Source organism: Schistocerca serialis, chromosome 1, assembly GCF_023864345.2.
Source record: "Schistocerca serialis cubense isolate TAMUIC-IGC-003099 chromosome 1, iqSchSeri2.2, whole genome shotgun sequence".
NCBI classification, from domain to species: domain Eukaryota; kingdom Metazoa; phylum Arthropoda; class Insecta; order Orthoptera; family Acrididae; genus Schistocerca; species Schistocerca serialis.
In genome coordinates, this window is record NC_064638.1 from 828,772,137 (window position 1) to 828,793,763 (window position 21,627).

Consider the following 21,627-nt stretch of genomic DNA (forward strand, 5'->3'; position numbering starts at 1 on the left):
CAGTACTTGGCACCAGGATAAATCGTCTGTAAGACAACATTTGTCTACATCACTCTACCTGTTGTCAGTAATTCTCCGAACTCGTTGTGTAATCTTGCTTCTTGTGGAAGTTCTGCCATATCCGATTTTGATGTTAACAGAACAGCTACTCTCCATTATAGTACTCTTCACAAGTTTCGGCCTTCTCTGTTCTCGTACTTAGTCCATTAATTAAGTCCTACAGAAATTAGTATAACCTTGAACATTCAAATGTCACTTAAGAAAACCAACTAGCTCGAGTCGTTTGTTGTGTAACCATTGCAAAAGCTGGCAAACGCAGTTTACAATGAATTCTTTGACTGGACATTGAAAAATCTTACCTCTCACATATTATTGCATAAGACGTCTGTTAACCGTTAGAGTTCCCGTGCCGTCGCTTCAGTCACTAAGTGCAACTGCTCTAGCTTATGCCAGTATGGTTTGTGACCAGTCAGCTGCTGTTCGAATATAACGAACGGGATTACGGTTCTCGCGCAGAAAACACGTAGTTCTTATAATGTATACTAAATGGAGAGGAGAAAAACGATGCAGCATACCCGATTTGTAACACCAACTTTTTCGTTACTCAGAGGTCTACGAAGATCAAAACGTAAAATAGGTAAGGTCGCTATTGTACTACGCACATTCCATTAAACGTACTCTTAAGTAAGAATTCGAGAACTGTTTTCTTAAGACTATGTAGTGCACTGAAACATTCTCCCCCTTAGTGTTCCATTTGAACTAATGATTAAAAATTCTGAACAAAAAATGAGAGCATATGTACTGAGTAACAGATAGGTTACAGAACAAGTGAACCTTTATCTCAAAACGCTTCAACTGTTTTCGAAATATGTAATTTGGAAATTCTGAAACCGAAGGTACAATCATAGAATAAGACCCATGGTTATACTTAGCTATCATACATTCGAAACTTCCAGACGGATTAAAACTGTATGGTGGACTGGGATCGAATGTGGCGCCATTGCCTCTCTCTGGCAAATGCTCTATCGGCTGAGTTATTCAAATAGGACTGAACGCCCGCCCTCCCAGCTTTACTTCCATCATTATCTCACCTCCAACCTTCCAAACTTCACAAAAGTTTCTCTGTACGTCTTGTGGGAATACCCCACTCGTGGAAGAAAGAATACTGCGGGGATATGGCTTAGGCACAACCAGAATGAAAATAAAAAAAATCGTTCTGGAAAATTCATTCTGTCTCACATGGTTGTCAGCGAAGTGTTGTGTTGTGTTTGATGTTGCTCTAACTGATTCCTGAATGAGAACTCCACGGAGAGATATGGAACGGTTGAAAGGGAGCAGTTAGTCTATCTTTTGCACGAGCTCATCAAGATTCAGTCTAAAAACCTCAGTGTTCATTCGTTTTGAAGCCTATCGCTATTTGAAATTTGTACACGAGTACAGGTCTATTCCAATAGGCCTTGATGTCCATAGGTAAAAGTCTGATCAAAGTGTATTTCTGGAAACCCGCAAATGTGTTTCCTGTGCCTCATCTATGTGCCTCAGTCCGTTATCAACATTCCCCTCGTCACCAAGAAAGACGGTTTACTTCCTTCAACTAACTAACAACGATGCTCTCGCACACTAACATCCCACCAAAATTTTCTTGCGATTTCATCGGTTGTAGTTTGTGTTTGACGGCTTTAATAAGCGTGAAACTGTGCAAGTAGCTTTTTGATGGCATTATAACGAAATTTCGAACAACTCTGAGACATTTGGGTCAATCAAGTTGCTTTCCGCTTTCTCTGAAACACCTGTCCATGCGGAACAATGTCTGATTATTAACTTTTGGACTCTACTGTACGACAAATAATTACCTAAAAATTTCGGAAACAACTAAGGTTCAAATATCAGCCCACTTACTTTTGTATCAAACATTGTCTTTTACCAACTGTCGACAACTTAGTACACCTCGTGTGAAACTCACATGCTTTGGATCTATGTATACAGGAAGGTTCCATGACGATGTTACAAAGTTCCAGGGGTGAAGCAGAATGTAGCTGTTTCAAACAGAGGTAAGAGTTCCTGGTCCGGAAACAATCCAGTCGAAAAGTAGAAGCGAAAATCATTCTCACAATGGAATGCAAGTAGTTGTACTGTTTTTGCTGAGATTTTAGACAAGGCAACTTTCAGAGGCGGTAGTATGGACCAAAACAAGAAAAAATGTCTAGTAAACGTGGGATCTAAAATACATGTCCTAAGAGCTATGAGAACTTGTTCGTCTTCGATACTGCGAAACACATCTCTTCTACTGCTGGCTCTTTGGTTTTCGGAGGAGGTAGTGTGGACCAAAATAAGGAAACAGTCCAGCAAACAAGGGCTCTGAAGTGCATTCCTTAAGAGCTACGACCACTTCATCATCTCCGCTACCGTGAAACCATCACTTCTCTTAAGATTTGCATTTTAGAGTTCATATTTACCGGTATTTATTTCTTTATTTTGGTCCATGCTACCTACTCCACAAAGATGGAAACCAAAGATCTTGCGGTAGAAGAGATGTTTTTCACAGTATCGAAGATCAACAAGCGCTCACATGTCTTGAGGTATGCATTCTAAAGCCCATATTCAACAGACAATTATTTCCCTGTTTTGGTCCATGCTACCACCTCTAAAAGGTGCCCACGTCTCAGCAACAACAGTTCTGACACGTGTATTCCACTGTCAAACGTAACACAACGATTTTCGTTTATAACTTTCGATTCAATCGTTTCCAGACCAGGGTCCCTTACCTCGAATTAATGCATTTGCCCTTCTGCGTAATCCCTGAAAGTCTGTAAAATCATCACGAAATCAACTTGCGTAGTTTTGCTTTTACCTATTCTCAACAGAAGTATGTCCGTGATCTCGGCTTTACGAACGACCTTTCCGTAGAAGCATAGTCAAGATAGAAGTAGAACTTGTTATCGCATTCTACAGCTCTGTTTCCCAGTAATGCTGAACGCTTGCAAGTTCCACATCCTTGTCAAGGATGTCGTGCACCTTCATTGCCGGAACATCTCCCTTGCTAATATCCTCTTTAACATTTATTGGATTACACTTCAAAATAATTTGGTGTGTATTGACGTACTGTTATTAGTCGTAGCCATCAGTTTTTAAAATATTATTTGACTTGCCTTTTTGAGACATTTATGTACTGCTCTGGATTACATTGTTGCATGGTTATTCGTGCAGTTTTAAGGGCGTAAAGACGTTAAAGCATTCGTGCACGGATAGAAACGTGACAGATAACTAGTGTTTAATTTTTTAATCTATGCAGACTGGCGACATGTCTCTGTGTTGCAGGAATTCGAAACGCAGATAACGTTCAAGGAACAGTGGACGGACGCGAGGCTAAAATTCAACGACTTAGGAGGTTTGTACCGTTCATACTTCATTTAACTCATTATAAATCGCCGTTTCTTTTCTTCTTCCTTCTTGTCGACGTAAGGCGCCAACATGAACAGAGAAAATGTCACGAACGGAACGGACTGTCTCTTAAACAGAGAGAGACAAAAAGAAAACTGTGATAAGTAAAGAAATACAACAGATAAATGAACCAGATTATCTTAAGTCCCTGACGATACATTATACAAGGTGGAAATATTGCTACTCGGACAATTAAGCTGTTTACTTATGTATTTATGCATGTGTCTGTTGATGTGATATTCTCCATTACATATCCCTCTAATGTAATCTCTTAATCGGAACATAAATGCAGATTCCCAGAACTCTGTACTGTAAGTGTTTCTCATGGTGTAGCTTTCCACTCACTGCTTCCTCGCCCGCCTGATTATCATATTTTGTTTGCTTTAGCGTACGTCCGTCTGCTTCATTCATCTCACATTTCTTTCCACTTCAGTACTTTATAGTATATACTTTCATTTCGTATCTTATTTAACCATTCACATTTTACCATCTATTTGTAGCTCCACGTTTTTAATATTAACATAATTCTTTTGCTACATACTCTCTCCATATTTCATAAATGCTCGAATTCGTTCTCGAACGTTAAACATAATTTCAGGAATTTCTTCTTCCATTCTATAAAGGTAATTTTTTGAAAAATGTAATTTTTTACAATTTATAAAAGGCTGCTTCGCTCATGCCATTTGCTTTTTCTTTCTTCTATCTTTCATAGTGTTAGATATTCAAGACCCATTTCCATTATTTTTCATTGCTTCTAATAAGCTGACATTCATTCTCTTCTTATTTATATTTATTTATTTTGTAAGGACAAGAGGAGGAGTGAAGGGGAGATTATTATCAGAAACTTTTTGTTTATTGGTCATAAATGTGAGCAGGATATAGTGCATGTGAATACATGTACTACCGCGTTTCTCTTGCTGGTGCAGGTATCTCCTTGTGTGCCTTGTACTTCTTTCCGCTCCATGGTCTTTACAGCATTTGGTAGAACTATGGAGGGACTTTATCTCGGAAGTCCTCCTCCACCATACCCAAAGACTTGTAAAACGTGGATATCTCACTGCGGATTAATCTGAGGTACGTATTTGTTTAGTAGCAAATGGCAACAATCCACAGACCATGGTCAGATCTGAAAATACTGCCATCTTCTGAAACGATCCTTTTTTGTGATTTCTGCATATGTCCTATTAACTCGTAAAGATTGCTTTCTCCTTTCCATGCTCATGTTTCTGTCACAGTATTTGTTCTTAGCATTGCTGAAGTTCTTATGCTGGCAGAAAACATCTGTTGAGGAAGAACACGCACAGAAGTACCACTGCTCTCTGCTTCTTAAACTTGTAGATTTAGTAGATAGTGCTGTAAGACTCGTAAAAGTGCTGTTGTGTGACAACTGTTTAGTGCGCTTCTTGCCATGTACTAAAAGCAAACGAAATGTTTTTCACTACTCAGGCCATATCGTAGAAACCGCGATGTCTTTCGATATAATAAATCAGTAAACGTCTTATGGATCACAACTTCTTTTCTTACCAACTACAGTTTTCAATGTGCGCTGCAGGTCATCTTCAGGTCTGCCACGGCGTAGTGCAGTTTTTTAACAGTGGTATAAGACGGCTATTGACAAACACATCGCAGTGCCAGACCTGAAAATAATCTGCGACGCCGACTGAAATCTGTAGTCGGTAATAAATGAAAATGTGGTCCAGACAGTGTTTGTTTACTTATTATAAAATGTTTTCCTTCGTGAAATTACTTTGGCGACTTTCTTCAAGAAAGCCACATGATCCTTACGGGACACTCTTCAGTTTCATCCAATCACGTAACATCTGAGCCGGTCACCGCGAAGGAAGCGCATAATCTTCACATCAGCTTTAGAATGATAATATCTACCATCTACCACTGGTGTATGAATGTATCTACGTGGCTTACATTTTCAGTGTAGTTAGTTGATGTTAAGAAATGGCAATTCTGACGCAAATGCAGAAGCTGCTAGCCAAATAGTTTTTGAATCTCGTCTTTAGGGCAAAAAAACAGGGAACACGTCATAATTAGCAGTATATTATGAAAACAAGACGATTAAGTTGAACATTTGACTTGGCGGATTTAGTAAGAGTATCTTAGTCATCCTAAACACGTAAATAGTGGATCGGAACGGACTGACAGATCGTAGCTATATCTCAGCTTACGTGAGGTAAAGGCAGGGAGAGATAATCATTCTCAAACTCAGTGGTAGTGCCAACAAACACTAATGAAACTAAAATGTACAGACAGTATAATGTCCGAAGGAGCATGGCATCGTTGTGCTTTACAAGACAGGCACTGCAATTTCCGATGCAATACCCGCACTGCAATTAAAATGTCCTCCTCTGTACGGGAATTACATAATGTGTGTACGAGTACAGGTTGAGTCGCAGGAAATACGACATATGGAGGTTTGGGGCTGACCGTGAGTCGTGCGCGGGTAGCCAAAGCCGTTAAGGTGGTCGATCGCGGAAAGCACGAAATCCTGGTTCGAATCCTTCTCAGTTACGAATTTTGGTTCTCGTCATTCCCTTACACAACTGATGGTTCGTATTCGCAACTGGAAGTAAATCGAAATAACTCGCGGAGATGTAACAGCTTACGCACAGTCGACATTAAAACAAAGTCAGTCTTGAACTGATCTGAACTTTGATCTTCATCTGTCATTGCTCATTGAACAAACTGCTTCTTTTGCAAAATTTAAGTTACGGTTACTCCATAGGAGTTTTGTAATACTGAATACAACAGAACAACACAAATTAATGACGCCGTATATGAAATGCCGCGCTGATTAGAATAGTTAGACAAATAACACAGTAACGAAAGGCCAACACTTATAATAATATGGCTACGATTTCATTCACGATTAAGCCCAGTCTAATTTCAACTGTTTCTCTGATTACAGAGTCCCAATAGTTCGATGCGTCGGCAAGAATTCTCAATTGCTGAAACGTAACCTTGTGTTTATTTTTACAGGCTGCGGTCGGTCACCGTAGATTTTTCGAAATTCTTATATTCAAATTGAATCACAGAGAATGGCAAGAGTCCTGATAGACTGACACACGTATCTACTGACACACTCGAAAGGAATTAGTCTGTGTGAGAACAACTTTGAATCAGACACCTACCATGGCTTTGAAACGCATGGAAGCGAGAGCCTGTTAAAGATAGAGCTCAGGAGAAAACTTCTCATGGTTTATCAATCCAGTACCTAGCGGCGCTGCAGCCGAACTGGACAGCAGGCGTAGACGTCATCTATGGAGGCAGGGTGCACCAGCTCTACATACTTCATCTCCTTGATGTAGTCCAGCCAATCAGACACCGTTCTCTGGGCGGATGGGGGGGGGGGGGGGTGGACCATACGATGGCCTGTGGAGTGTGTATGAAGACTCGGACATAGAAAAAAGTGGAAGAAGCCTTGCCAGTTTCAGACAGTCAGATTTTGCCTCCAGACGATGATGATGAAGCCGATCATCTAAAATTTGGGATTCTATCCGAACTTAAAGCGGCAAGTTTACCGTGAACGTGTCATCCAAGAAATAAAAAAAGGACTATCGATGCGTAATTAAACTGCAGAAACTGGAGAAACTGGAGCTATTCAGTTATGATTTATAGCTTTGTGTTAACCTTCATATCGAATATTACTATCGAAATTTTAACAAATTTAATATTTTCACAACTTTTGAAAGTAGCAGTTGTTTTAGACAATGCTTAAATAATTTAGTGGGTTTATATAAAAAACGTTTTAATGTCTTTTTGATTTCATTAACCGTTAAGTCACATCTAATATGGAAGGAGGCGGTTCAATTTAAAATTATCTTTTCTATCTGTGAATGTTTAGTAATAAATGCATGATATTGTCATTACAAAATATATCCTGCAATCCTTAAATTTACTGGTATTGTATTCCCATTATCTATGATCAGCATTCTCTTCTGGTCCGTAAATTTTTTCTTAAGATTCTAGTTGTGATTTATGCTGTTGTAGTTCAGAACAATACCTGGAATCACATCTGGACAGATGGAACAGTCACAAGGTGCCTACATAATAAGAAATATTTCATAATGATCTAATGTGAAATCACGGTGCTCAGTAGATATGCACGTTAGAAGTTGTCATTATTCTGATATTCTGTAACAACATTATCAAAATTTCAATAACGAAAAAAATACTGACATTAATATACTTTAAATAAAGTAGATACTAAAACGATAATGTAAAGAACAAGGGCAGTGTCAACAATTAGGGATGACTTTCAGTTATTACTTTAATAAACTTCATTATCAGAGGAATAGTGTTATTGACCCAACTGAACACTTTATGATAAATCGCAGCTCAATGATAAATTACAATAATTAATTGTGTGTATTGTAGGGGTGTTATTTGCTAAATAAATTTTATATACTTTTCTTTAAAAGATTTTCTGTTTCATTGTAAAAAAAAGTACTACAATGTTTCATAGTACGATAAATGATTAAGGTGAATTATATAAATGATTATATTTCCACATCATCTTAAATTTCATTACATTTGTGTATCTTCCATTTTACAGAATTTTAATTAAAATACATTCCAATATACACTCCTGGAAATTGAAATAAGAACACCGTGAATTCATTGTCCCAGGAAGGGGAAACTTTATTGACACATTCCTGGGGTCAGATACATCACATGATCACACTGACAGAACCACAGGCACACAGACACAGGTAACAGAGCATGCACAATGTCGGCACTAGTACAGTGTATATCCACCTTTCGCAGCAATGCAGGCTGCTATTCTCCCATGGAGACGATCGTAGAGATGCTGGATGTAGTCCTGTGGAACGGCTTGCCATGCCATTTCCACCTGGCGCCTCAGTTGGACCAGCGTTCGTGCTGGACGTGCAGACCGCGTGAGACGACGCTTCATCCTGTCCCAAACATGCTCAATGGGGGACAGATCCGGAGATCTTGCTGGCCAGGGTAGTTGACTTACACCTTCTAGAGCACGTTGGGTGGCACGGAATACATGCGGACGTGCATTGTCCTGTTGGAACAGCACGTTCCCTTGCCGGTCTAGGAATGGTAGAACGATGAGTTCGATGACGGTTTGGATGTACCGTGCACTATTCAGTGTCCCCTCGACGATCACCAGTGGTGTACGGCCAGTGTAGGAGATCGCTCCCCACACCATGATGCCGGGTGTTGGCCCTGTGTGCCTCGGTCGTATGCAGTCCTGATTGTGGCGCACACCTGCACGGCGCCAAACACGCATACGACCATCATTGGCACCAAGGCAGAAGCGACTTTCATCGCTGAAGACGACACGTCTCCATTGGTCCCTCCATTCACGCCTGTCGCGACACCACTGGAGGCGGGCTGCACGATGTTGGGGCGTGAGCGGAAGACGGCCTAACGGTGTGCGGGACCGTAGCCCAGCTTCATGGAGACGGTTGCGAATGGTCCTCGCCGATACCCCAGGAGCAACAGTGTCCCTAATTTGCTGGGAAGTGGCGGTGCGGTCCCCTACGGCACTGCGTAGGATCCTACGGTCTTGGCGTGCATCCGTGCGTCGCTGCGGTCCGGTCCCAGGTCGACGGGCACGTGCACCTTCCGCCGACCACTGGCGACAACATCGATGTTCTGTGGAGACCTCACACCCCACGTGTTGAGCAATTCGGCGGTACGTCCACCCGGCCTCCCGCATGCCCACTATACGCCCTCGCTCAAAGTCCGTCAACTGCACATACGGTTCACGTCCACGCTGTCGCGGCATGCTACCAGTGTTAAAGACTGCGATGGAGCTCCGTATGCCACGGCAAACTGGCTGACACTGACGGCGGCGGTGCACAAATGCTGCGCAGCTAGCGCCATTCGACGGCCAACACCGCGGTTCCTGGTGTGTCCGCTGTGCCGTGCGTGTGATCATTGCTTGTACAGCCCTCTCACAGTGTCCGGAGCAAGTATGGTGGGTCTGACACACCGGTGTCAATGTGTTCTTTTTTCCATTTCCAGGAGTGTATAATGGAGTACTATCCAATCTACAACACTAAAATAAACAAAATTTTTGAAAGCTGATCACAAATTAATAACTTTTCAGTGGAAAATCTCTTGTAATAACACAAGTCAACAACGTGACATAAGTAAAATACGTACAAGTAGATTTACGTTGTATCTTATAAGATTTAGACAGGGCAAAACTACGTGCTCCACAAGCTGAGTATGGTACCAAGTCTGTTCCTTCATGTTCTTATTGTTCCAAAAGGGAGTTCCAAAAAAACCATTATTTCCAAATCTATGTTCATATTTAATGAGGTTTGTAGCAACATACACCGACATTTACCACTAAATAATCTTTTCTGAAATTATTGTTTTTCACTTTAGCTATTTATTTGTCGCTATTTCTTAAAATGAGATTTTTTTCAAAATATGTTGTTTATTTTACATATTTTGTTGATATTACATCTGTACCTGGTTATGAACCTTACTGTATAGCAACATCACTGTTCTTCGTTTTATGAGAGGTACATAATGTTTCTGATTTAGCAACCTGCCTAGTCGAAATGCATGAATGTAGTTGTTTCTGAGAATGTTCTATTATGGAGTCAACCTGTATTTTTACATATTTTTTAATTTAGCGTTTTGGTTTCTTAACCGTACCTCTGTGAATTGGCTTTTTACTATTCCTGTCCTCCTTATACATATTGCACAAGAATTTTTCAAAAAATCTATTATTACGGTTTTAAACATGGCTGTTACTCAGCATCTGTATACTAGTTTCAGCACAGGATGATACAGCTAACCGGTTGGCTGTATAATCCTATGTTGAAATCTATTATTATTAACTAAACTGAAAATATAAAAATTAATTTTTGCGCTGTTGTCAGATACTTTGTGCACAGAAGTAAAAATAATAAAAAGCAAGGTTTTGGTAAAAAAATGTAATAAGTTATGAGAATCTTATTAATGACAGAAACTTGGCATTGTGTCTCCAAGAGAAAAAAAGTGATGTTTTATTAGTCCTTTATCTACTAAGAAGGCCTAATAAAAATGGAAGCAGGCACTGAAAATTTACAGTATGTCAAACATTTTTCTGGGTTTTCAATGTCTTAAAATGTTCCAAACCTTGGTCAAATAGTAGATGGCTTTTATTATAATGACGAAGTAAATTAGTAGTCCAATGCCACTACTGCTCTATATATGATACTATTTCCTGCTGCTCCTACATCCACATGGCACAGATATCATACTGCTTGTCTGGATCCTGGCTTACTGGAGCAGCGAAGAGAGGCAATCATGTGATTCGTTTTGTTAATTATTTATTTGATGTCATTGGCTGACATTGCGAGTCAGATTGGAAGCCATTGCTGTAGGATGGCACTGTAGCGTGTATCTCAGTATCTGACAGAACAAGACTAAACGTGTAAGAAAACTTGTACCAGTAAATCACCTAGCTCCTTCCCTTCTACTCATGTCATTCTTTCACGCGAGTTCTATGAGATCCTTGTTATGATTTAATATTGGTCTAAGACACGCTATGGTTCAAATGGCTCTGAGCACTATGGGACTTAACATCTGAGGTCATGAGTCCTCTAGAACTTAGAACTACTTAAACGTAACTAACCTAAAGACATCACACACATCCATGTCCGAGGCAGGATTCGAACCTGCGACCGTAGCAGTCGCGCGGTTCCGGACTGCAGCGTCTAGAACCTCGTGGCCACCGCGTAAGACACGCTAGTACATGTATAGTGCTACTTTAGTAATGTACTCTTGACAGCACAAGAAATGGCCGTGGCTGGTATTTGAACTACCTACCAAGCTACATAAGTGAAAATCACATGATGGGGAGTGCAGATCAGTTCAGAATGTAAAGAACACTTGTAATTTTGAGACCAGACAAGGAATAAGATCTTTTTGAAACTCGGCGAACGGTCACAACCTCTGGAAACAATCAAGAAGACTGCGCCGCATTGCAGGCCTGTTAACAGCATTTCATTTCGTGATGTTGAGTCAAGAGCGATAAGAACAATTTACACGTCGACAGCTGCAGTACGGTGCATTCGTAGCTCAGCGGCATAGTCAGCGGTCTAATAGGCAACTGCCTGGCGACAAGGTTTGTTTTGTGTGTTACTGCATTAATTTTTTTAATCAGTAGAAACCACGAAATTAATAGAACGGACAGCTTTCGGTTATTATTAAGATATTTTCGACCCTCAAAAGGGTACATACAGCCTGTAGCTTTTTTTACCACTTTATATCCCACCCAAAGTGTTTCAACTTCAAAGACAGTCTGCAGTCTACAATTTGCAAGGCATGGAAGTTTTCAGGCGGATAATATGTTTCCCATTTTCTGTCACCTCCTCCCAGACAGGTAAGGTGACGTTTCTCTAAATGTCGTCATGGGTTGTTGGCACGGTGGTAGGCCTGTTTTCTAGTATGTTCGGTTTCGTCTCTCCCCAAACGTTTTCAGTAGGGCCGGCGCAGGAGGACAATGAAGAAGAGAAATCTTATTCTGTTTAGCAAAGAACTCCTGCACCATCGCTGACATGTGTATGGGGGCTGCTATTGCTGGAAACATTAATCCATCAAGATATAATTGTCGATTGATGGGGCCATAATATTACTCCACCATTCGCTCATGATAACATTGATTCGTCGGAAAATATCAGGTTCCAACAGCCACTGTTGACATTGGCCTCGATAAACGCTAATCAGTAGAGGCGAAGTCACCACTGAGCCTCTCCATGATGGCCACCCGTTTGGTAAGTAGTCCGACCTCACGAAGCACGAGCCGAACCGCATCCACCGACCGGGAAAACTTATTGTTTCAACCACATCGCGTTTAAATTATTTTTTTTATTTTTACATGTGGATGTCGAGTTTCCTCACACCTACTGGATTCTTCAGCAACTCGATAACATTTTATCCGTCGTCGCGCAATGCGTTCAGGAACGCCATACCGTATGCAAGCCTCCAACAGCGTCAAATTCCCTTCCCTCACAAAAGCAATGACGCGGCCGTGAATAGACAGTTAATGATGAGGAATGGTGCACGGATAATGTGACTCGAATGAAAGAGATGTGGTGTATGTACTTGACGTTGATCCTGTACTGTCGATGGCTATTATACACTGGTGTGCAAAACCTATGAACGACAGTAAACTAAGCACGAACTGTCAATACCAAGTGACACACCTCAATGAAACTTGGAATGTGCCTCGGTGAGCCATTCTGCGGCTCGCGTTGGTGCTGTTTGTAGGTTTCTGTCCTCTGTTGGAGGCCAGACCGTATTGTTTAGCTGACATGGTTGCGGCTGTTTGTCTTCTCTTGTTGACTGGCTCCACTTGGTTTTTCCAGCACTGCCTGTCCGCCAGTGGCAGCAGCAGCAGTTATCGATATGTAGTAACTGTGGCCCTATCTTTGGGGTGACGTCTTGGTTCTTCCAGGTCGTGTCAGTGGGAGTTCTGTTGGGGACTCAGGAGGAGCCACGTCCGCACAATGCGAAAACACGCCAGGACTGCTGGCGGCGCACATTGGCTGCTGGACCGAAGGCCTGTGGTCACGAGGGTGCACGACCTCGTCGGAAACCGGATCCTGCAAGTTTAAGTTGAGTGCATTTGGATTCAAGTAGAGAAACCTCCACCATTGTGAGATCTTGCGGTTCTCCAGTGACTTGGGTTCGTGTTGCTGCTCGTAGTGTTGCCGAGGCGAAGGGCAGTGAGTGGAGTGCTTGGGAAAGGCACATCTGATTAGCTTTCCTGCACTTCTAATTACTATTTATTGCGTTCAGTTTGTTATTTGTTAAGTTCAACCAGCGGTATTTTTCCTGTCTCGTGGCCGTTAATGCCCAAGTTACCTGCCCTGGGGGTTAGTGGTTGTAATGGCTGTGTACATTTCCTCTCCTTGCCACTGCTGTCTGGTGAGGCGTGTAGTTTTGACAGCATCCTTGATTGTAAGTTGGTTGGCGGTTGTTCTACTCTGGTGATAGTGATTCCTTTCTCGTTACGGGTGTTCTAAGCACAATATTCTGCTGGCAGAGTCCAGACCGCCGGTTCCAGTTCAAATGGTTCAAATGGCTCTGAGCACTATGCGACTTAACTTCTGAGATCATCAGTCGCCTAGAACTTAGGACTAATTAAACCTAACTAACCTATGGAAATCACACACACCCATGCCTGAGGTATGATTCGAACCTGCGACCGTAGCGGTCGCTCGGTTCCAGACTGTAGCGCCGGTTCCGGCTTTGGCGTATTTTTACATCTTTGCATTTGGTTTATTCGACGTCAGGTAGCCTTAGCAAGATTATCATTAGTCATTTGTTAGACCGCCACTATTCTGAGTTACCATCTTGCTGTTTTACAGTATGTTTGTTAATTTTTTTTCATAATTGCCGTTCTTGGCGTTAAAGGTCTTCAGCCCTGACTGGTTACTTGCTTGAAATTCTGATTGGGATCACCGGGCTTGTTTTAAAACATTATTTGCTGTGTCTATAGTTTATCTCATTTGGTAAATTGTAACGCACTGAAAGCACTGGGTTTATTACGTGTTCCCAGTACGTTCAGCATATGATCGTTTTGGAGGTCCGGGTGTTGCTGTATGGCGAGGCATAATGATGCACGGCGCTACTGACCTCCAAATCTTTGAACACTGTACGTTCACAGGTCTGTTACTGTGGCACTGTTCTGCTTACCGACGTGCATGTTTTTACTGGTGCATTCGGCCCTAACTTTATTTTTATTGATGTCAGTGCGCAAGTGCATCGAACTGCACAGGTTGAGGAGCTTTTGGAACGAGAGGACGTTTGGCGATTTGACCAGGTTGCTCATTCCACGGACTTAAATTGTATCGAGAACGTGTGGGATGTGTTTGGAAAACGTATTACACCACGCCCATATGCACCAACGACCATCCAGTCGTTGCCAGACCCAGGGGTGGACAAATGGAATGACCTACCACGAGGACACCTTACCGACCTTCTGGCCAGCATGGGAGCACGTTGCAGAGCATACATTCCATCCGTAGTGATCAGACACCCTATTAAGAACCACGTCCCGCCTTTTGTAATGTCCATGGGACAATCATGAATCTGGATGGCTACAGTATAATTATAGCCTCCGAATAAAAGTTTCGTTTGTGCTCGTCTCTTGCACATTTCTTTCAGTTACCTTCTGCACTACATTATAGAGTTATTTCTATGTATGGTACAAGTTTCATTGAGCTATGTTACTTGGCAGTGACACATAAGGTGGAAATTAATTTCCTCCATATGTTTTACGTACCAGTGTATATCAAATAGTGCTCTTGCAAATCTAACTATCTCACTGTCAGTAAACTACCATGTAATATTAATGAAACTGGGTGAATAATTCTCACGTATTATCTGAAACAGAGCTAGTGGATTTAATTTTACGACTTCAGCGAGGTAATTTTCCACCATTAATGACTAATTAATTAATACCGAAAATTCTGTCGCACCTTCTGTAGGAAATAGGCTGTACAACATCGAAATGTGTTTAATCTAATACAGTGGAGAGTTCCATAGACTAGATATTGTAGAACCAGAAGAACAGCCTCCTGTGGTGAAAAATAATTGACATGAATTCGAACATGAGACACTATACATATCAAGACTGAGCGATGTTTACTGAACTACAGTGACCATCTGCTGGCCAGAGTGGCCGTGCGGTTCTCGGCGCTACGGTCGCAGGTTCGAATCCTGCCTGGGACATGGATGTGTGTGATGTCCTTAGGTTAGTTAGGTTTAATTAGTTCTAAGGTCTAGGCGACTGATGACCTCAGAAGTTAAGTCGCATAGTGCTCAGAGCCATTTGAACCATTTGAACAGTGACAATTTACTAACTTGTATGTATGTATTGAACTGGGTACGTAGAAACATAGGAGAGGGTTCGTCCCCGCCGTAGCCGTCAGTGGTACCCAACCCCACAACAGGCTACAGCAGTCCACTCACCACAACGCCGCCCCACACCGAAACCTGAGTTATTGTGCGGTTCGGCCCCCAGTGGATCGCTCCCCCTCCCCCCTCCGGGAACGTCTCATTCTAGACGAGTGTAACCCCAATGTTTGCTTGGTAGATTAATTACGATGTACGCGAACGTGGAGACTGATTTACTAACATTGTATTCAGTTAATGTGCCATTACTTTCGATAATGCCAAAAAAATGGCTCTGAGCACTATGGGACTCAACTGCTGAGGTCATAAGACCCCTAGAACTTAGAACTACTTAAACCTAACTAACCTAAGGACAACACACACATCCAAGCCCGAGGCAGGATTCGAACCTGCGACCGTAGCGGTCGCGCGGTTCCAGACTGTAGCGCCAGAACCGCTCGGCCACCAGCGGCCGGCCGATAATGCCAGAGTATTCTATTTGTAGGAAAGATTTTCTGCCTTCTCGGAGGAGATCTATAATGCTGACAAGATCAGTTTTCCGTAATTTTTGAAGTAATATTTCCTTGTTTGCTTGTTCCCTAGGTAAGCAGAAAAATTTGGCACATTGCATTTCATTCACGTGAATGCCGTGCCGGACTTCGATTTCCGTCGGTCAGTTTTTCTGCTGTCATGTGTACATAGTCACCCGAATGACTGCATCCTTCAGTATTGGCCAAAACGGTGGTGGATTTATATCAGGGCACACATCTAGAACACTGGTGATCAGGAGCTTTACGTCACCAACTCTCCTCCCTTTCCGGCTAAATACTAGCAATGACAATTTCATCCACTATCGCGATTCAAACCGACGTACACATTGCCCAGTGACATCATACTGGAAATGACACGGCATGCCACATGCCAAACCTTTTTTTAACTCTGTACAATCGCTAAAACACCGGCGCTGCAGGGGCAATGTAATGCTCCTTTACCGAATATGAATTTTCATTTGTTGGTTAGAGCCCAACGTAGCCAGTCTGAAATGGCTATTCTTCCACCTAAAAGCTCTAGTGCCACGGTGATTGTGTATTAAAGCTATTCGTGATTTTTGTTAGAGTATGTGAATAAATGAGTTTGTGTTAGGAATTAACCACTTAAATTATGGCACCTAAACTTTTGGAAGTGCCTTATTTTCGAATTAAAATTCCAAGTTCATTGACGACTTTTTGAATTCTTCTTTCTCATTTCAGGTAAACTGAAGTACCTCACGCTAACAGATACTAAGAGGATATGGATTCCAGATGTGTTCTTCGTTAATGAGAAGAAAGCATATCATCACAACGTCGTCACACCTAATGTCTATATACGGATATTTTCTTATGGTACTGTGCTTTTCAGTACAAGGTAAGGGCATCAGTACGTTTTAAATTTCAAATAGAAAGATAAATGGACGTTTTTGAGTACCTTCGATGGGTTGTAGTTGTGGTCTTAAGCCCGAGGACTGGTTTGACGCTACTCTCGACACACTGCTGTGCAAGGTCTTTAATCTCTGTCCTACAGGGACCTACATTCATTTTGATCTGCTTACTGTAGCCAAGCCTTGGACTGTCTCTCCACTCTTTCATCCATTATCGCATTGATCGCATATCTGTGACAGTCCCAGATGAATTTGAAATAGAGACAAGTCGTAAGAACAAAATGAAGTCATCTCAACATAAAATACTTAACATCAAAGTTTGGCAGTACAGCTACACAAATCCTTCACAAGTATACTAGCGGCGTTGGAAAAGCACATTTACATGGCGGCTAACCACATGTAGGAAAAAGGGCGGCAGTTGAGGCTGTGAGCGTAAGGAACGACGGCTCGGCCTCGATAACGCCTATGCACCATTAAATAGAGGAATTTCGACGGAGAATCGTCGGCAAATGAGAAAAGGGCCATTCAGTCGGAGGAATTTTGGTACTCGTCCTTCAGCTGTTAATTTACATGTAGGTTTGTCATTAAAATGAACTGGGGCTACGATATTAGATGCAATCTACTCGAATGAATAGACCATATTCTAGTTACGATCTGTCATTCCGACAAAGGAAGTAGACACCATCTATTGTCGTAAGTAGAAACCATCGTCAACGTTATGTGAACATTGATGAGCCAAAACATTAACCATATACGTAACAGTGTCGGTCCTCGTTAGGAAAGGGATACAGCAGCGATTCTGTGCGGCACGTATCCAAAAAGTCCTTAGTATATTTTTCGAGAATGTGTAGCACAAGTCGATAAATCCCTCCAAAATATGGGCCGTTGGTTTGTGGGTGCAGAGCTGGCCCTTGATAATTTTCCTGACGTATTACACTGAAGAGCCAAGGAAACTGGTACACCTGTCTAATAACGTTTCGGCCCCTGCGAGCAGGCAGAAGTGATGCAACACGTGGCATGGACTAGAATAATGTCTGAAGTAATGTTGGAGGAAGTTGACACCATTAATCCTGCAGGCTTTCCATAAATCCGTCAGAGTACAAGAGGGTGGAGATCTCTTCTGAAGAGCACGTTATAAGGCATCCCAGATGTGCTCAATAACGTCCATGTCTTTGGAGTTTGGTGACCAGTGGAAGTGTTTATACTCAGAAGAGTATTCCTGGAGACACACTGAAGCAATTCTGGACGTGTGTGGTGTCGCATTGTCCTGCTGGAATTGCCCAGTCCGTCGGAATGCACAATAAATGGATGTAGGTAATCAGACAGGATGCTTACGTACGTGACACCTGTCGAAGTCGTATCTAGACGTATCAGGGGTCCATATCACTCCAACTGCACACGCACCACACCATTACAGAGCCTCCACCAGCTTGAACAGTCCCGAGGTGATATGCAGGGTTCATGGATTCATGAAAGACCAGGTGAATGCTCTGCAGTGCGTAGTACCGCGCCGACCGTTTGGTGTCCATGGCGCGATCCGGACACGACCACCGACTTGATGTTACAAGACATGTGGCTCATCGGGAGAGGTGACACGTTTCCACGGTCCAATCTCTACGTCCGTTGAGAGCATAACTGACAATAGCGTTGGGCCAACGTGCAGGAGTCGTCTACTGCGGAGCCCCATGTTCAATATTGTGCTGTAAACGGAGTGCTGCGACACACACTTGCTGCACCAGCATTACACTCTGTCGTCAGATATGCCACAGATCGCCGCCTGTTCTGCTTTACCGAGCGGCCAATCGCCCGATCTTCACATTCTGTGACGACGCGTGGACGTCCAATAGCTTGTCGTCTACTCGTGGCTTCACGGTGCTACAACAACTTTTCGTACATGCTCGTGACAGCAGCATACAAACAGCCGACCAGCTTCGCCATTTCCAGATGCCCATTCCCAGGTGCCGGGACATGACAATCCACTCTTTGTCAAATTCGCTTGTGTCAGTGGATTTCCTCATATGCGGCTAGTATCTAAGCTATAATGCTTCCCCATTCGACTCTGGCCTGCTTACATAATTTTCTTACCGTGCCACATGTCGCAATGCCCACCGGTGGCATTCAGTCTCACCGTGGACAGTGGATACGATGTGGCTCATGAGCCTATGCAACGATAGGTGTGTACTGTTTTCGTCTTATCACGGGAAATATCATTTATACGTCATGCCGAATACCCACCACTCATGACTTTCACGTATGACGAGCGAGGTGGAACAGTGGTTAGAAAACCGGACCAGCATTCAGGAGGACGACGATTCAACTCACCGTACACCCATCCAAGTTTAGATTTTTCCGTGATGTCCCTAAATCGCGCCAGGCAAATGTCGGGAGGGCACTGCCGATTTCCTTCCTTATTCTTTCCTAATCCGAGCTCTAATGACTGCAATGTACTTGAGGTGGCAAACTCTAACCTTCCATCTTTCTTCTATTGAACAAAATATAAACAAGTAGTATAAATTCGACAGCTATGGAAATTATCTTTTTTTTATTTACGTGTTTCGTCTTGGCTTTCTTTTATTTCATCTTTTATTAAAACATTCTCGGAACTTGATCTGAAATCCCAGATCGTCTGCAGCATCATGGTGTTCTGATGATTTAACATTGTATCAGGTCTTGCAGACATTCAACGAAAGAAAATATTTTCCTTTAGTTGGTTTAGGATCCATTACAACACTTATAAAAAGAGTATGGAGCTATTTTGACACTTAATTTTGACATATTGCTCAGAAAAATGCAACAGCTTAATTTCTCGGATAGTGCAATGAGATGGTTTGAAAGCTACTTAAAAGACAGACAGCAATGTGTTGTCTGCGTAAATGAAAAATCTTCCTGGAAAAATGTTTCCTCGGGAGTGCCACAGGGATCAGTCTTAGACCACTTTTGTTTTCAATATATGTCAACGATATTTCGTCGGTTCTGTCCTCCTGTAAATATCATTTCTATGCCGACGACCTCCAGCTCTACCTAACCGTCAGACCTGAAGATGTAAACACTGCAATCGCTCAGATGAATGATGATCTGTCTTCAGTAGTGACATGGGCGAAAAACCTGGGGCTTAAAGTAAATGCAAAAAAGACGCAAGTAATCTTAATAGCCCATCAGAAATTAATAAGTTCAGATTTCCGCGAACGGCTACCTCCTATTCTGCTCGACGGTACTCCAATACCATATCAGAAAACAGTTAAGAACTTGGGTGTAACTTTGGATGAGCATCTCATCTGGGCGAAGAATACAGTCGCAGTGTGCCGAAAGAATTCTGCTTGTCTCTATGCTCTCAAAAAGTTTCGGAACATATTTCCACAGGACTTGAAACGCCAGCTCGTGCAAGCACTCGTTCTAGCGAACCTCCACTATTGTGATGTAATTCAACAAGGCATGAGTAGTGAAAACAAAAGACGGCTAGAAGTAACCATGAATGCCTGTGTGCGTTACACCTGCAACATTCACCGATATGATCATGTTAGTGCTTCATACTCCGAGCTAGGATGGCTGGGGCCGGACAAATAGCGTGACTACCACACTCTGTCTACTTCACCGACTCCTCGTCGCGCAAGCACCCCAGTACCTTGCTTCAGAGACTAAAAACCTGTCGTGCCATCATAATCGAAACACGAGGTCACTCTTATTTGGTATCCTAACTGTGCCTACTCACAAAACAAAATCTTTTGCAAACTCCTTCTCAGTTACCGCTGTCCGCCTCTGGAACAAACTGCCCCTTACCTTGCGCAAAATTCAATCTCCTGCTGCTCTTAAGAAGAAGCTGAAGCATTTCCTACTATCATCTTCATAACGTTCTCCACAAAATTAATGTACAAGGCCAATCCTCTCAATCTGTCAAATAGCAAAGCTAGCGTCTCCTATCTTGCTCCTGAAGTGCCTTCCTCTTCATCTATCTCTATTAGCCACGCAATCTTCTTTTCCTTTATATTTCCTTAATTATGTTTCATCATGTCTCTATTCTTCTCCTCCCTTCACCATCAGTCTCCCTCATACTCCCTGCTGCTAGCACTCCTATCTAAAATCTGTCTCTTCAATAATGTCTAATTATAACAGTACTTATGATCTACGAATATAAACTCTATATGTATGTATGTATGTATGTATTTTTCCAGGTGTGCCTTTGTAATTGTTTATTTCACTTTTTGTACTAGATGTAGTTTAACATGCCTACTAAAACATATGAATGTAAAATAAGTAGAATGCCTGGTTAGATGTAAGAGAGGGCCTGATGGCCCTAATCTTGCCAGGTTAAATAAATAAATAAATAAGAGATTGTTTCTAATCTTATAACAATATTCAGACTTGAAAAGAAACTTATTTATTTATTTTTCAAGTAAAGACCTGCTGCCTGTTGTTATACGGCAGGTCGTACATTTTGTGACTTTGCATGTTATGTCATACAAATTCAGTTTCATTGCTAGTACGCAAGAGATTCTACATAAAATAAAGTATTTTCTGCAATTGTAAAGATAAGTCGTTAAGTATCACTTTGGACGATTCACGTTGTAAGCAATTTTAACAATATTTGATAAGGATGAGTAAAGATGGATATGCTGTTTAACGCAAATCGTTTATTTAGAAAATGTGTGCTTAAATAACATTATGATTACCTGGATAAGTTACTGCTCGTATAAAATCTTCTATTGCCTGCCAGTTTCGATCAAAAGCCCCATTATTCGCCAGCGACTCGTTTTCCAGTCGAGTAATAAGTGTCAAGTTCAGCATGTAATGCTGACGTTTGAGTATCAAAAGGAATGTTTCAGGATAGTGTAAAGCAGGGCTACAACGTTGAAGCTACGAGAGAAGCGCAGCCTACGCCCCTG

General features: G+C 42.1%; 1 protein-coding gene across 1 annotated transcript in view; it reads left to right on the forward strand.

Moving 5' to 3' along the window:
• The window catches only part of LOC126458302 (glutamate-gated chloride channel-like), a 233,787-nt gene that overhangs the window by 73,276 nt on the left and 138,884 nt on the right, over positions 1-21,627 (forward strand). The window contains exons 5-6 of the mRNA XM_050095248.1: positions 3,319-3,388; positions 16,581-16,734. Of these exons, the coding sequence (XP_049951205.1) occupies positions 3,319-3,388; positions 16,581-16,734 (224 nt within the window). The remainder of the gene's footprint in view (positions 1-3,318; positions 3,389-16,580; positions 16,735-21,627) is intronic.